Source organism: Notolabrus celidotus, chromosome 6, assembly GCF_009762535.1.
Source record: "Notolabrus celidotus isolate fNotCel1 chromosome 6, fNotCel1.pri, whole genome shotgun sequence".
Taxonomy (NCBI): Eukaryota; Metazoa; Chordata; class Actinopteri; order Labriformes; family Labridae; genus Notolabrus; species Notolabrus celidotus.
The window spans coordinates 21,738,794-21,752,652 of record NC_048277.1 but is presented as its reverse complement, the minus strand read 5'-3'; the positions used below and the strand labels follow the sequence as shown (position 1 = coordinate 21,752,652).

General features: G+C 39.3%; 1 protein-coding gene across 1 annotated transcript in view; it reads left to right on the top strand.

The window, feature by feature from the left end:
• The window catches only part of tmem266 (transmembrane protein 266), a 38,088-nt gene extending 24,243 nt beyond the window's left edge, over nucleotides 1–13,845 (top strand). The window contains exons 4-11 of the mRNA XM_034686270.1: nucleotides 1,781–1,935; nucleotides 4,752–4,825; nucleotides 5,781–5,837; nucleotides 5,980–6,118; nucleotides 7,432–7,547; nucleotides 9,424–9,616; nucleotides 12,032–12,094; nucleotides 12,186–13,845. Coding sequence (XP_034542161.1) covers nucleotides 1,781–1,935; nucleotides 4,752–4,825; nucleotides 5,781–5,837; nucleotides 5,980–6,118; nucleotides 7,432–7,547; nucleotides 9,424–9,616; nucleotides 12,032–12,094; nucleotides 12,186–12,823 — 1,435 coding nt within the window. The 3' untranslated portion in view covers nucleotides 12,824–13,845. The remainder of the gene's footprint in view (nucleotides 1–1,780; nucleotides 1,936–4,751; nucleotides 4,826–5,780; nucleotides 5,838–5,979; nucleotides 6,119–7,431; nucleotides 7,548–9,423; nucleotides 9,617–12,031; nucleotides 12,095–12,185) is intronic.
• Nucleotides 13,846–13,859: the final 14 nt, after the last annotated feature.

Genomic DNA, 13,859 nt, shown 5'->3' with positions numbered 1-13,859 from the left:
AGGAAGTGTCTCATTCTCCCATATCCCATCATTCTGATGATCCATAAGACAACCAGCCAGGCACGCAGGTATTATAGTAACAACATTGTCATGGAAAAATCAGATGAAGGCATTGCCCCCCTGCTAAGCAATCATCTTTTGGGCTATGAGTGACTGCACCTTCCAGATGGTGAACATGCAGCCTCTCTGTCATGCAGGGTGAACTATACAACACGCAGTCACCACCCAGTCAGTCATAGAACTCACACAGAAGAGCCAATAAGCTAACTACCGGTCTACCTGTTAGCAATATATAGACGCCAAGTTAGGCATTTAGTAAAACCGTCTTTGACCAAGACACCTGTCCTGTCACCAAGCAAAGCAGCATGGAATGAGGGAACATGGAGCCTGCTGGTATGAAAACAGGCATGTTCTGATCAGACAAAAAATGATTCAGTGCTTCAGTGAGGACGACAACAGATGCCATGTAATCAGTTGCCAAAAATATACACAAACAATCTAACGGCTGTTCTAATAAGCAGTCTTCATTGCTTGATTGGCTCTCAACAGTGAGCTTTAATGGGATGGGGTGCTTTCATTAGGAGATAAGGAAAGCTGCAAAAAAAAGGGATAACGCTATGAATACTGAAGAAGAATCACTTCACAACGTATACATCGAATCAGTGCTAACATAATCTGTATTTATGCCTATAATTAATGTCAAATTGCAAATGAGTATGAGCATGCATGGTCTTCATTGACAAGATTTAAATGCAGAATAGCGCCCTCTGCTGTAAAAAAAAATAGACTGATTGAAACTGAGCAGAATCGAGATTAAAAATAATAATAATAATACATTTTATTTATATAGCATCTTTTAAAAACATGTTTACAAAGTGCTTTACAGCGTGCAAGACATAGCGAGTAAAAACATGACAAAGGTAAGGAGAGCTAAAATGAGTTAAGTAAAAACAATAATAAAGACCATGCAGAAATTAAAAAGTCTGTGATGAGTTAAGAACAAAAAGCACATTTAAACAAGTGTGTTTTTAAAAGAGATTTAAAAGACGGGGCCCTGACTGTAAGGCTCGGTCACCTCTGGTTTTTAACTTCGCCCTTGGGAGTTCCAAGAGGGACCTGCCGGAGGATCTCAGGCAGCAGTTGGGGACATACATTTTAAGGCATTCACTTCCTTCAGCCCTGATCCCGGCTTCAAAAAACCTGTAAAACAGATACACCTGGTATATAAAACACAAAAAAATAACGTTAATGTTATCTGTGCTACAAGTACAATTAATTCAACTTTTTGTTGCCTGACAAGGGCATGCTGAAAACAATCTCATTAGCGTTACCTGTGCCAAATTTATGAAGTCAACACACCCAGGCCCCCCAAAAAATGCACTAGATAAACATCAAGTCATTAAAAAAGAAGGGTTCTGTTGTCCCGAAAGTCAAGGAAATGCAAATCTAGTTTCCACAATTTACTCAACTTTTTTTTTTTGCCACTAATGGAATCCTTTCATCTTCTGTTTGTCAGAAGTTAAAAGCATTGACTGTTTATATTCCCTATCTTGGTTTTGTAGTGTCCCTTGGTTGAACAAAGAAAGGAGAAAAGGTTGTATGGCTTCCTGATTTGTCTAGCCTTGCGTGTCTTGTGTTTTATTGATTTGACCTTGGTTCCACCTGTCAGATCCCCACTCCGCATATTTGAGTAACAACTAAAGTAACCGACAATTAATCTTCTTTTTCCGAAAGCTTTTTCTAACTGCCTTTCTTCCGTCTCTTTCTCTCCCCTCCTCAGGTCAAACTGGCTGAAACCATGCTGCGGGCGCAGGGCAGCACTGTGGCAGGTCTGTTTGCTGTCAGCGGGCTTTAACTGTTTCCTGGTGGCCTGTGTCATTCTGGTGGTGCTGCTGCTGACACTGGAGCTGCTCATAGACACCAAGCTGTTGCAGTGTGAGTGTCCTTATTGTTCTGATTTTTTTATATTGAGTATTGATTCTAAGGATGTGGATTCAAGGACATGATTCTGTGGAGGTTTGTTATACTAAGTGTGTGGTCCTGACTTGCATTACAATCTTGAAGTGGGATAAAAGTGGGCTGCTCGGTACCCTTTTTTTTATAATAGTTACACACCAAGTAAATAGAGCTATAGACTAGAGACCAATGACAAAGTTATCAAAGATTTAATAAGAACAAGACGTAAGGCACAGAGAGATCATGTGCTGACTTTAGATGAAAGGATATCTGGCTAGAGAGTAAGATGAGGTCATTAAGCTTTAAAGCAAATCATTGAAAAACACAAAAATCTGAAAACATTTTAAGCTTTTCAAGTATGACAACAATCAGTTTTTGCAATAATTCAGTTTATTGTTTTCTAGGAAATGTGAAAGTTGCAGAAAAAAACATAACTGATGTGAGATTTTCTTTTTAAGATGACTAAAACGACCATAAGAGTCCCATCTGCAAATATATGATGTAATGATTCATGTGACGTGACTATATTATACTATACTGTACTATACTGTACTATACAATACTATACTATATTATACTATACTATACTAAACTACACTACACTACACTATACTGTACTGTACTACACTATACTGTACTATACTATACTATACTAAACTATACTAAACTTAACTATACAGTACTAAACTAAACTATACTATACTGTACTGTACTATACTATACTATACTATACTATACTGTACTGTACTGTACTATACTATACTATACTGTACTGTACTGTACTACACTATACTGTACTATACTATACTATACTATACTATACTATACTATACTATACTATACTATACTACATGACCTGTAATGTACTTTACTATACTACACTATACTACAATATACTACACTACATTATACTGTACTGTACTATAATTTACTATACTATACTAAACTAAACTATACTACACTATACTGTACTGTACTACACTATACTGTGCTACACCATACAGTACTGTACTACACTATACTGTACTGTACTATACTATACTATACTATACTATACTATACTATACTATACTATACTATACTGCACTATACTGTACTGTACAACACTATACTGTACTAAACTATACTATACTATACTATGCTATACTATACTACACTACATGACCTATATTGTACTATACTATACTACACTATACTACAATATACTACACTACACTATACTGTACTTTACTATACTATACTATACTATACTATACTATACTATACTATACTATACTAAACTAAACTATACTACACTATACTGTACTGTACTACACTATACTGTACTGTACTATACTATACTATACTATACTATACTATACTATACTATACTAAACTATACTAAACTATACTATACTACACTACATGACCTATAATGTACTATACTATACTATATTACACAATACTTAACTATACCACACTATATGACCTATAATGTACTATACTATACTATACTATACTATACTATACTATACTATACTATACTATACTTTACTATACTATTATGTACCATACTATACTGCACTATACTTTACTATACTATACTACACTACACTATATGACCTATAATGTACCATACTTTACTATACTACAATGTGCTATAACTTACTATAATGTACTATACAATGCATTACTGTAATTTACTACACTAAAGTATGCTATAATGTACTATTATATACTTTACTTTTCTATACTATTCTACTATTCTACTATTCTATACTATACTGTACAATATTGTACCATGCTTTTCTATACTATACTATACTATACTATACTATACTATACTATACTATACTATACTATACTATAATTGGCTGCGCTAGGCTGTGTTAGACCAGAATATCCTACTGCAAATTTATAATTTTAAATTACTTAAGGACTTTTTAGGTTATGATAGAACTAAAAAAGATCAACATTAATATGAGTAAGTGCTGACCTGCTTCTGAATGCTTTTACAGAACTTTAACATCCATTGTGTTGTTTGTCTTTAACCTATTTGGGGTTCTCAGGCTTTGATTGTCCATAGTCTTTAGCATAATGCTCCCTTTAGTTTTGAATAGTTACCACTACATTTTCAGGCATTCAAAATACTCTTCTTCCCCATGTCATGTCTGCGTCACCTTCATCCATTTAATCCGGCAGAGTGGAGACATAGTCATTCATCATAACTTGACAGTCTGGGGTCCTGGCATGTTTGGTATCACAAGGCTGACTAAAGAGCACTTTGGCAGGATTGTTGGTCCTGCAATATTCAAATGCTATCAAGTCTTTAGCCTTCTCCTGGGACTAACTGACCGACTGACGGGGCAGACAAAAGAGGAGTAAGACAAATGCATGAAGGGGGATTAGCAGACAAAGAAATCAGGGAATACAGAGTTGGCTAGAGGATGAATGTGGGGAGGACAAGAGGAAGATAAATATACTGATAGACAGATCACTGAACACAGCAAACAAAGACAAATGGGAAAGAGGTGGTGCATGAAGAGAAATGTATCCGCTGACAGCTGAGCACTTCCTGAGGCTGTACACAATTAGCCTTATGAATAAACAGAAAGATATTGACACATGCATGTACAGTACTTGGTGAAATGTTATTGATGTTTCTTTATGCTCCTGTCCGTGCATTTCAATTATGCAAAATGTTACAATTTTACTGCAACCAAGGTTACAGCTTTTAAAAAACAAACTACTGCATCAACCATATGTTACCGAGTCCAGCCTTAAATCAATACATGCTTTCTGTTTTAATCCCACAGTTAATAATGCATTCCAGTTTGCCAGCATCATCCACTGGATCAGCCTGGCTATTCTCTCTGTGTTCTTCACCGAGGTGAGTCTCTATGTTTCCCCAGTCTCACTTACAGCTGAGGCAGCGGCCAATCCATTAATGCTATGTTGTGCAGTATGTGGGGCCACTGAAGTACACCGACAGCTTCTCATTAGAATACTAACAACCCCGTGAAACGCCCCATGCCCTCTGTCACTGCTTGATTCGATTCTGATGAGGAGAGGTGAACTCGTGTACAGCCCCATTAGAAGTGTACTTAGCAGACAGCCAAATCACACGACAGAGATCTACATCAGTGTTCAGATTTTAGAAGACATGTGTACCTGCTTTTATTAAAGCTGGCACATCCGATCCCTCTCAGGGTTTTTCCATTGATTCGCAGCACAAACACTTTAAAATGCAGATGGAGCTTTTCTGTGCTGCTAGTTTTAAATAATTTCAAGGCTGCAGGTGTGCTCTATTGATTTCCATTTTCTTTACAGCAAGCCACATTTGTCTTAGTTCCCTACACCAGAACACCCCACCGCTAACTTTAGTGTAGCTGAAGTTTTACTTATCAATAAAAGCCACCCCTCGGTGATACATTGACTTGGAAGAAACAGCAGGGAGTTTTTTTTTCTCTCTCTCCAGTGCAACCTTGAATATGTGAAATGAGGATGGGGGCTTAGGGGATGGATGAGGCAGATAAACAGAGATAGAGGGAGAGTGGTTTGCCCTCTACAGCCCCTGCTGCGTCAGCACAAGCAGCTACTTGCGCTATCTCTGATTGTTTGTATGAAATTCTATCTGGCCACCTGTGATGAGTGTGAGTATGATGTCATTGATGAATTAGCTGTGTGGGGATGAAAGAAATATGAATTGTAGTTGCAAAAATCACTGGAAAAAAAACTGGAAAACTGCACACAGTGTGCATTAGCTGTCTTTATTTATTTAATTCTTACCTTCTCTGTCCCTGTCCCTGTCTCTGTCCTTCTGTCCCTCTGTCCCTCTGTCTCAGACGGTGTTCAGGATCGTGGTGTTGGGGATATGGGATTACATAGAAAACAAAGTGGAGGTAAGCTCCCATGGGTCCCGTTAGTCCCGCTACTCTGGGCCCCTTCCTACTGCAATGTCATTCCCTCAATGTTAAACCACAACGGAAGCTAACAGACATAACCGTAACCATGTGTTTCTGTGTGCACCTGTGTATTTCTCAGGTGTTTGATGGAGCTGTCATCGTTCTTTCTCTGGCCCCCATGGTGGCCTCCACAGTGGCTAACGGCCCCAGCAGCCCCTGGGATGCTATCGGCCTCATCATCACACTGCGCATCTGGAGGGTCAAGAGGATCATTGACGGTGAGGCTGGGAGGAGCCGAAGTGTGTCCTTTACTGTCAGGTCATAGAGATAAATACTGCAAAGTACTCTCTGCGGCATCAAAAACACTCAATCTTTTGGTTTTTGTCTGGTGCTCTATTTTTTTTTTAATAATTATACATCAGGAATGAAGGTGGACTTCATCTGTCATAGTTAACCTGTGTTGGGACGCTCATGCTACATGCATTTATTTTATAATACATGCACGCAAAATGCTTACAGAGCATTTCGTGTAGTGGGAAGAATGCTTTCTTAACAGAGTTGCTCCCCCTTGTGGTTTTTTAGTATAAAAGACAAAGCACGTCCACAAAACCCAAGACCACAAACAGATAGCTTAAAGCAGGGGTTCCCAAACTTTTCATCCGGTGACACCCAAAATATGAGTGCCAAAGACTTGCGACCCCCCTGCCTCTTGAAGTGATCAATGTGGTTTCATTTAGCTGGTCTGCAGAAAATGACCCTACCTATATGAGCATGTGTCTGTGTTTCCTGTGCCGTTATGAATTAACCTGCTGCTACTGATGCTTTTGATAATTAACTGTTCACTAACTCTAAACTTATGAGTCATCTGGCAAAAAGAAAGGCAGAAAAACGCATTACTTCTTCTATTTTCAAGGTTTTATTTCAAGTTTAGCTACTATTTTTGTCAATATTTTTTACTATAATGGGTAAAATTAAATATTTTTAGATAACTTAAACTTTCTTTTTGCATTTTTTCAGTATTTCTTTGTTCACCACAAGTTAACAAATTATATATAAGTAATACAAAACCAACAAAGAGAAGAAAAAATAAATAAATACAAAAAATACAAACATAATATTGATAATAAAGGCATAATCATAATTAAAAGTACAAACACAAAGGAAGATAAACATAAGAAAACAAGGTAAATAAACTAAAATAAATAATAATAATCCATATTTTTAGATGAATAATAAAAAAACAAACATTCTGGAAGACATCTCACGACCTCCCATTTGTGTCTCGCGAACCCCCGGGGGGTCACGACCCACACTTTGGGAACCCCTGGCTTAAAGCCATCAAGCTATCTATTACTATATAAAAAAGATGATATAAAAAGGGTTCCTCATTGTGAGCCAGTGAATGTATATAGACTTTAACTTCAATAAAACAGAGGTTAATTTTAATATGTATAGTAAACAATAAAGATCTTCTTTTGGAGAAGAAACTATGAAATTAGTTAAATCAAATGTTTGTTTAACATTAAATCAACAGACACAATGTTGAATTTTTTGAGGGGGGAATAACAACAGTATGCTTTGTTGTTTTTAGCCTATGTCCTGCAAGTGAAGGTGGAAATGGAGCTGGAGATCCAGCAGTATGAAAAAGCCAAAGCAGTGAGGGAGGAGCAGCTTGACCGTCTCACCCAGATCTGCCAGGAACAGGCAGTATGTCCTTTTATCTATTTTACATTATCTTGAGTACTGACTGTCTTGAAACCTTCAGCCGCATGTAACCAGAGGAGGGCAGCAAAGGGCAGTGCAATGACACAAAATTAAATCTCAAAAGATTGTCTGCAGAATTGATCTCTCATTGTAACTGGAGTGTACTTTTACAGAAGTCTTTTGGGTATCAGATAGCCAGCACTGAGCATTATCTTAAAGCAGTGTATTGACTACTTCACAATTTAATAATGGTAATTCTATTATTGCTTTATGTCATCTCACTCAGCAGTATGAGTGTAACTGCAAGTGCTTCTTCTGAGTGCTGTGTATTTCTCAGATATCAAACGATAGGAGGAGGAGAGTGTTGACAGTATGTTTTAATATTAATACTGTGCATTGTCACGCTATAGGGGAGAACGGGTTTGGTTATCACACTTTTTACTGTTTTGATGATTGCTCATCATCAAAACATCTTTCAATGGTCATTCCTACATTAAATTGAAGCTTAAGGTGTTGGCTTGAAATGTATATCTCTCATTTTCCAACTCATTGTAACAAAGAGGCAAATAACTATCAAAGACACTCTGAAGCATTGTGACAACCAACCCCATCACAGGGATGGTTGTCACACTATGGGGGTGGTTGTCACCATAGACTGTATAAAATATGGACGTAGTATCCGTGACGTCACCAATCTGTTTCTGAACGCTGTTTTGAAGCCAATCAGCAGCGGCAGCCATATTGCTTCTGTCGAGCCAGTGTGATGTAAAGAGGCGGGCTTTGAGCCTCCTAGCCAACAGCTGCAGTGTTCCCACAGGCAGCTGTGCCTCTCATTGGAAGACTAGTAATCTCAATATCTTCGAAATTGCCACATTAGAAAAAACTCACCCCCCTCACAGTGAGAGGACATCGAGGAATGAGCTATTCAGACTACACTCGTCTTTTGTACCAGGCTGTAAACATGTTTATTTCTGCTGTAAAGATCGTCTTTTTCCCATTCATGTGTATGTGACTTCCGGTACTTCCGGAGCCAGCCTCAAGCGGATCCTCTATGAACTGCAGCTTTTAACACTTCCGCATTGACTCATATTTTTGAACAGGAAACACATCTTTAGGCCAGCCTATATAACAACATAAAGAACAAAACAAATAGGCCTAACAATAACGGCCTACTCAACTAGGCTACATGCAGTCACTGTCTGAGTTACAGTGATGGCAAATGTAGGGTCTGCGCACTCCAACTAATTTCACCATGAATTATTTTGCCAACATAGGGGTTGGTTGTTACATGTGACAACCGAACCCAAAGAGAATGTGACGACCAACCCCTACTGGAATTTTTTTCAAGCATCAAGGCTAACAACCATCTAACAACTGCTTAGCTAGCTAATAAAAATCTGAACTATAGCTTTCCCCTCACACTTTGTAAGGGGAACACTTGTTTTGTTATAAACCCTTCGTTTAAAAGCCTAGAAGAAAAATACTGAGGAGCTGAATATTTACAATTTGACATGAAAAACTCAAAAAGTCCTCTCACCTCAAGTTCAGCTGTCTTAGTCCAGAGAAGACTGTGTAGGTGAGCTCTGATCCTAATTCTGGAAATGTCCATACCCCAATTTGAGAGATAGTGCCCTCTGGTGGCGAGATATAACGAGTCTGCCAACCAACCCGTGTGACAACCAACCCCTACTGTATATGTAAAGATGATCTGTGATGCAGTCGTTGTTTTTAAACTGGGGACATAACACTCAAATAAAATGCTTTAACAAAAGTGGGTTGAATATTAGCGAGTACAGTATTGTGTTGTTTGTTTTTACCTGTACTTTGGATGTTAGAAAAGTGCTTTCTCCAGCTGTCCTATGTGTCCCTCCCCTTTTAGTTTGAAATCAGGCAGCTGAGGGCCCACCTGGCCCAGCAGGACCTGGATCTGGTAGCAGAGCGTGAAGCAGCCATGCAGATCCACCATATGTGGGGTAAACAGAGCAGCAGTTTCCAGGAGGTGGATGGACTGGCCCCAGGGGCCTCAGAACCTCATGGGCCAAATAAGACCAGAGAGCCTGGTGGGGCTGCAGGTAAATCGTCTGGAACGCTGAACTCTGTTGTATGGCAGGTGGTCAGTGACCTCTGTGCATCCAGGCTGTGGATGTGGATGGTTACATCCTAAAATGTCCTCAGTGACTTTAGCCTTTCTAGCCAGAAGATGGCAGGATATGTAGGGAAAGTTTGTTCATAATTAGCAGGTTTGATGTTTAAATTATTAAGGCCAATCACAGATGACAAAAATATCTCATAAGATTGTATTACATGCAGGCTTGTTTTGAAAAGTTGCACACAAAAGAAGTAGCACAAAATATTACTGCACACCTGACATTGAAAGTAAACAACCCCCTGCTGTGAAGCTTTAAGCTGGAAGCTAGGACATTGAATTTACAGTATAGTGAACAAAGCGTTGGTGTCCCCTTTTCAAAAACATTCATCTCACAATTCACATCAAAATTCTGGTGCCACACTCAAATGGACCATAAACCTCTTATACAGTGACAGGTCATAACTTACACGGCCTAAAGCAACAAAGCACTGTCAGTGCAGGTGATGTCAGGGCCTCAAAACAAGGAGGCTCTTCTGTTATCAAAGCCATAAATCACAGCGTGACCTGCCATGAATCTGAGTCAGACATCCTTTTAACTGAAGCTGCTCTTTATGTCGCATTGATCATCTGGAGATGGTCTTGGTCACAGATAGGGCTGAGCAATGAGCAGCTCCCCTTGGGAAACACTCATGAAATTAATTTGTGAATCACAAACGTAAATGAATAAAGGATGACTAACAGTCCTGTGGGACCTCAGCACTTAAGACAAACACTTTTACTGATGTAGGATGTTTGTAAGATATTTTCCTGAGGGGTAACTCCTCCTTATTATCCTTTACTAACAGTTTATAATCATAGACGACCAAATCATAATGTGTTGAGCAAATCATAATGTGTTGAGCAAAACATACACAAGCACTGTTTTCACTGAATGTATTTCTGTTATCCTGCTGGCAATGGATGAATACAATTCTTTGCAGTGTAATTGGTGTTTTTTAAAAATCTTTTTATTAGGGACACAATCAGAGCAAAATACATTGATGTCAATTCAAAATATACAATGCCCATCGTTTTCTTTTTTCCCCCCTAACAAAACAATAAACATTATAATAAATCAATTTCCCTCTGCAAAATTGTCAGATACATTGTTTTAAATAAAGTAGTCACCAAATAGATAAATGGCAATGGAATACAATAAACAAACAAACATTAATTAAATTTTAAAAAGAAAAGAAAAAAAAAGAAAGAAAGAGAGAGAGAAGTTGGGGAGGGTCTAGGTTAGAGGAAAGACTGGCAATGAGTGAAAATAATCAAGAAAACAATTCCACTTTTTAAAAAAATTCTTAGAACTGCCTTTCACTCTTAGACTTATCTTCTCCAATTTGAGAAATGACATAACGTCATTAAGCCACAATAATAAAGAAGGAGGTTTGGAGGATTTCCACAGGAGTAGGATTCGACGCCTTGCTAAAAGAGAAATAAAAGCCAATACCTGTGATTGTAGGGAATTAAGTTGAACTTGATCAAGTTGAATTCCAAATAAAGCAACAAAGGGGTCCATCTTAACCTGAATACCTAGGACTTTTGACAAGGTCATAAAACAATCATTCCAAAATTGATGTAGTCTAGGACAGAAAAAAACATGTGACTCAAGTTACACTAGGAACCACGCTGCTATCCGTTTTGTCACTAGAGCCCTATTCACCACTCACCACTGTCACTTGTACTCTCAGCTGAACTGGCCCTCACTCCACTCTCGCAGACAAACACACTGGTTTCTGTTCATTTACAAATCCCTCACTGGTAAAACCCTGTTATATCTACAGTCACTAATCAAACTTCACAGCACAAACCATAGCCTGCGCTCAAGTAGCCTTATCAAACTCATCACACCCAAAGCCCAGACCTCCTTTGGTCGCACCTCCTTCCAGTTTTCCGCTGCAAATGACTGGAATCACCTGCAACAATCCCTAAAGCTGACCTCTCTCATTCCACTCGCCACTTTCAAAAACCTAATACACCCCATAACTCAACATCACTGCACTTGCTTTTAAATTGCTTTTAAGTTGTTCACCGCTGTCATATTTTTGTATTGTATTGTTCTGTCTCTAGGTTTGTCTGTATGTCCTCTCTGTTTTTGTTTTGTTTTTATTTATTGTCATGCCACCTGTGTTGCCTTCTCGCCCAGGTCGTTATTGCAAATGAGAATTGGTTCTCAATTAACTCACCTGGTTAAATAAAGGTTAAATAAAAGGAAGCATAACATCTATCACATTTCCACCTTCTATTTTTAACAATAACCTCAATGCAGTGTGGAAAAAAGAATATTAAAAAGTTCACACTGGTTTTACTTTGTCTTTCATAAAGCGTACTCAGTGGTCTTATCTTTCCTCCTCAGATCACCATGGTCAAGATGACATGAACAACTACATTAGCCAGTACTACAGTGAGCCGAGCAGTGGTGAGTTTAAACTTCATCCTGTTCTTTTCTTCAGCCCATGTAGCACCACAGTGTTTCATTCCATGTGCATCATGTGTTCCTGTTCTTGTAGATATGGGAATCCCGGACCCTGCTCGAGTCATCACCACAGCAGCCATAGATGTGCATCTGCCTAACAACCCCAGCCAGCTTCCCTCCTCTCTAGTGAGTGCTGACGCAGTGCTGTCCAGCCGCCTGCAGCGAACCGGCAGCTCAGTCAGCGAAGCCTCAACCACCACAGTGTCCCGCTCTAGCTTCAGCGCCCGACAGCACAGCATCAGCAGCCACACGCTGGGCTCCACCACAGACTGCAGCTCCACGGTGCGGGAGGCCTCCACCTCCACGGATTTCAGCGACCAACGCTGCTATCCTCCGCCCTACAGCAGCCCTCTTGCATTGGGCACTCAGCCCCGAGGGAGTCCCAGTGCTGTGGTGCAGGAGCTGCTCTCATCTCTGTCTGAGGACTCCTGTCTCACGCAGAAGGGCCTTGACCCTGTTAACCTGAAACCACCCAGCCCAGCTGGTTCTACCAAAACCAGCCCTGAGCTGGAGCACAGGCTCAACATCTACAATAGGAGGAACCAGGAGAGCAGAATTGGGCTGCTCTCCAAGCCTCTGATCCATCTGCAGAGCAACGAGCCTCTTCTTGAGGAGAAGTACAGGATGATGGAGCCAGTGGATGCTCCGGTTAGCCGCCTGTCAGAAACATAAAACTCTGCCTGACTTGTCGAGCTTCATGTGACTCTTTCTTCAGGTCACCTGCAAAAATTAACACTCTAATAAACTCGGGTGTTTGGAGTCCTGGGCTCGATCCAGATCCTCTTTGTAGTGATTTAACTGAGAGGATGAACCCACCATAGCAGCACAAAAACAAAATGAGATGGAAGACTTGAAGAAGCAGACTTATTATGAGGTACCACTCATCAGGAAATGACTTTCACAAAAACACTTTTTTGAGTTTTATGAAAAATTTACAAAGAGAAACCAGCAAAAAGGGCTCAAGCCTGACATTTTCAGACTCCTGGTTTTTGCAGAATAACATCTGGCTAAGTTGTGGATTGATTTCTATGACGCAGAGGAGATGCTGGACTGATCAGATCATAATTAAAGGGCAAGAAACTATGAATAAATTCCTGCAAGCTACAAGGCATGGATCTATCACAACTGCAGGTGTATCCGCTGTTTAAAAAAGTCGATGTAGAGTCTCCAAATACACGGAGAGCAGTCCTCTTCAGCAGGGTACATTGGATCACATCTTTCTTATCTTTGTCTTTCTATATTATCAATGTTAACATTTTTATCAAAATTCTATAAATGTAGAGTGGGTCAAACTTTTCACTGGTGGATGATTTGAGCTTTTGGTTCCGATTTAGAGTTTTTATCTTGGTACAATGACAAAAAAAAACAGTGCTTACTGAGATTTTGCAAATACAGCATGTCCTTCTCACCCCTATTTGATTGAAAACCTACCTGTACATGATGGTGTTCCCGTCATTCAGGTCTAAAATGTCACCTTTCTAATGGTTTTAATGTCTTGACGCTGTGTAAATATTTCAGGATTGGTTTGATCTTCATTTCACAGCAAAAAAAAAGTGAGGGACAAGAAAATGTCTTAGAAAATTCAAGCATGAACCTTCAGATTTTGCCTCTTAAATAAACTAAAAATTGAATTGTCAGTAGGCATTTTCTATCTTGATAACAGGAAGAGGGCATTGTAAAATGAATCCAATAAAAAGAAAACATGGAA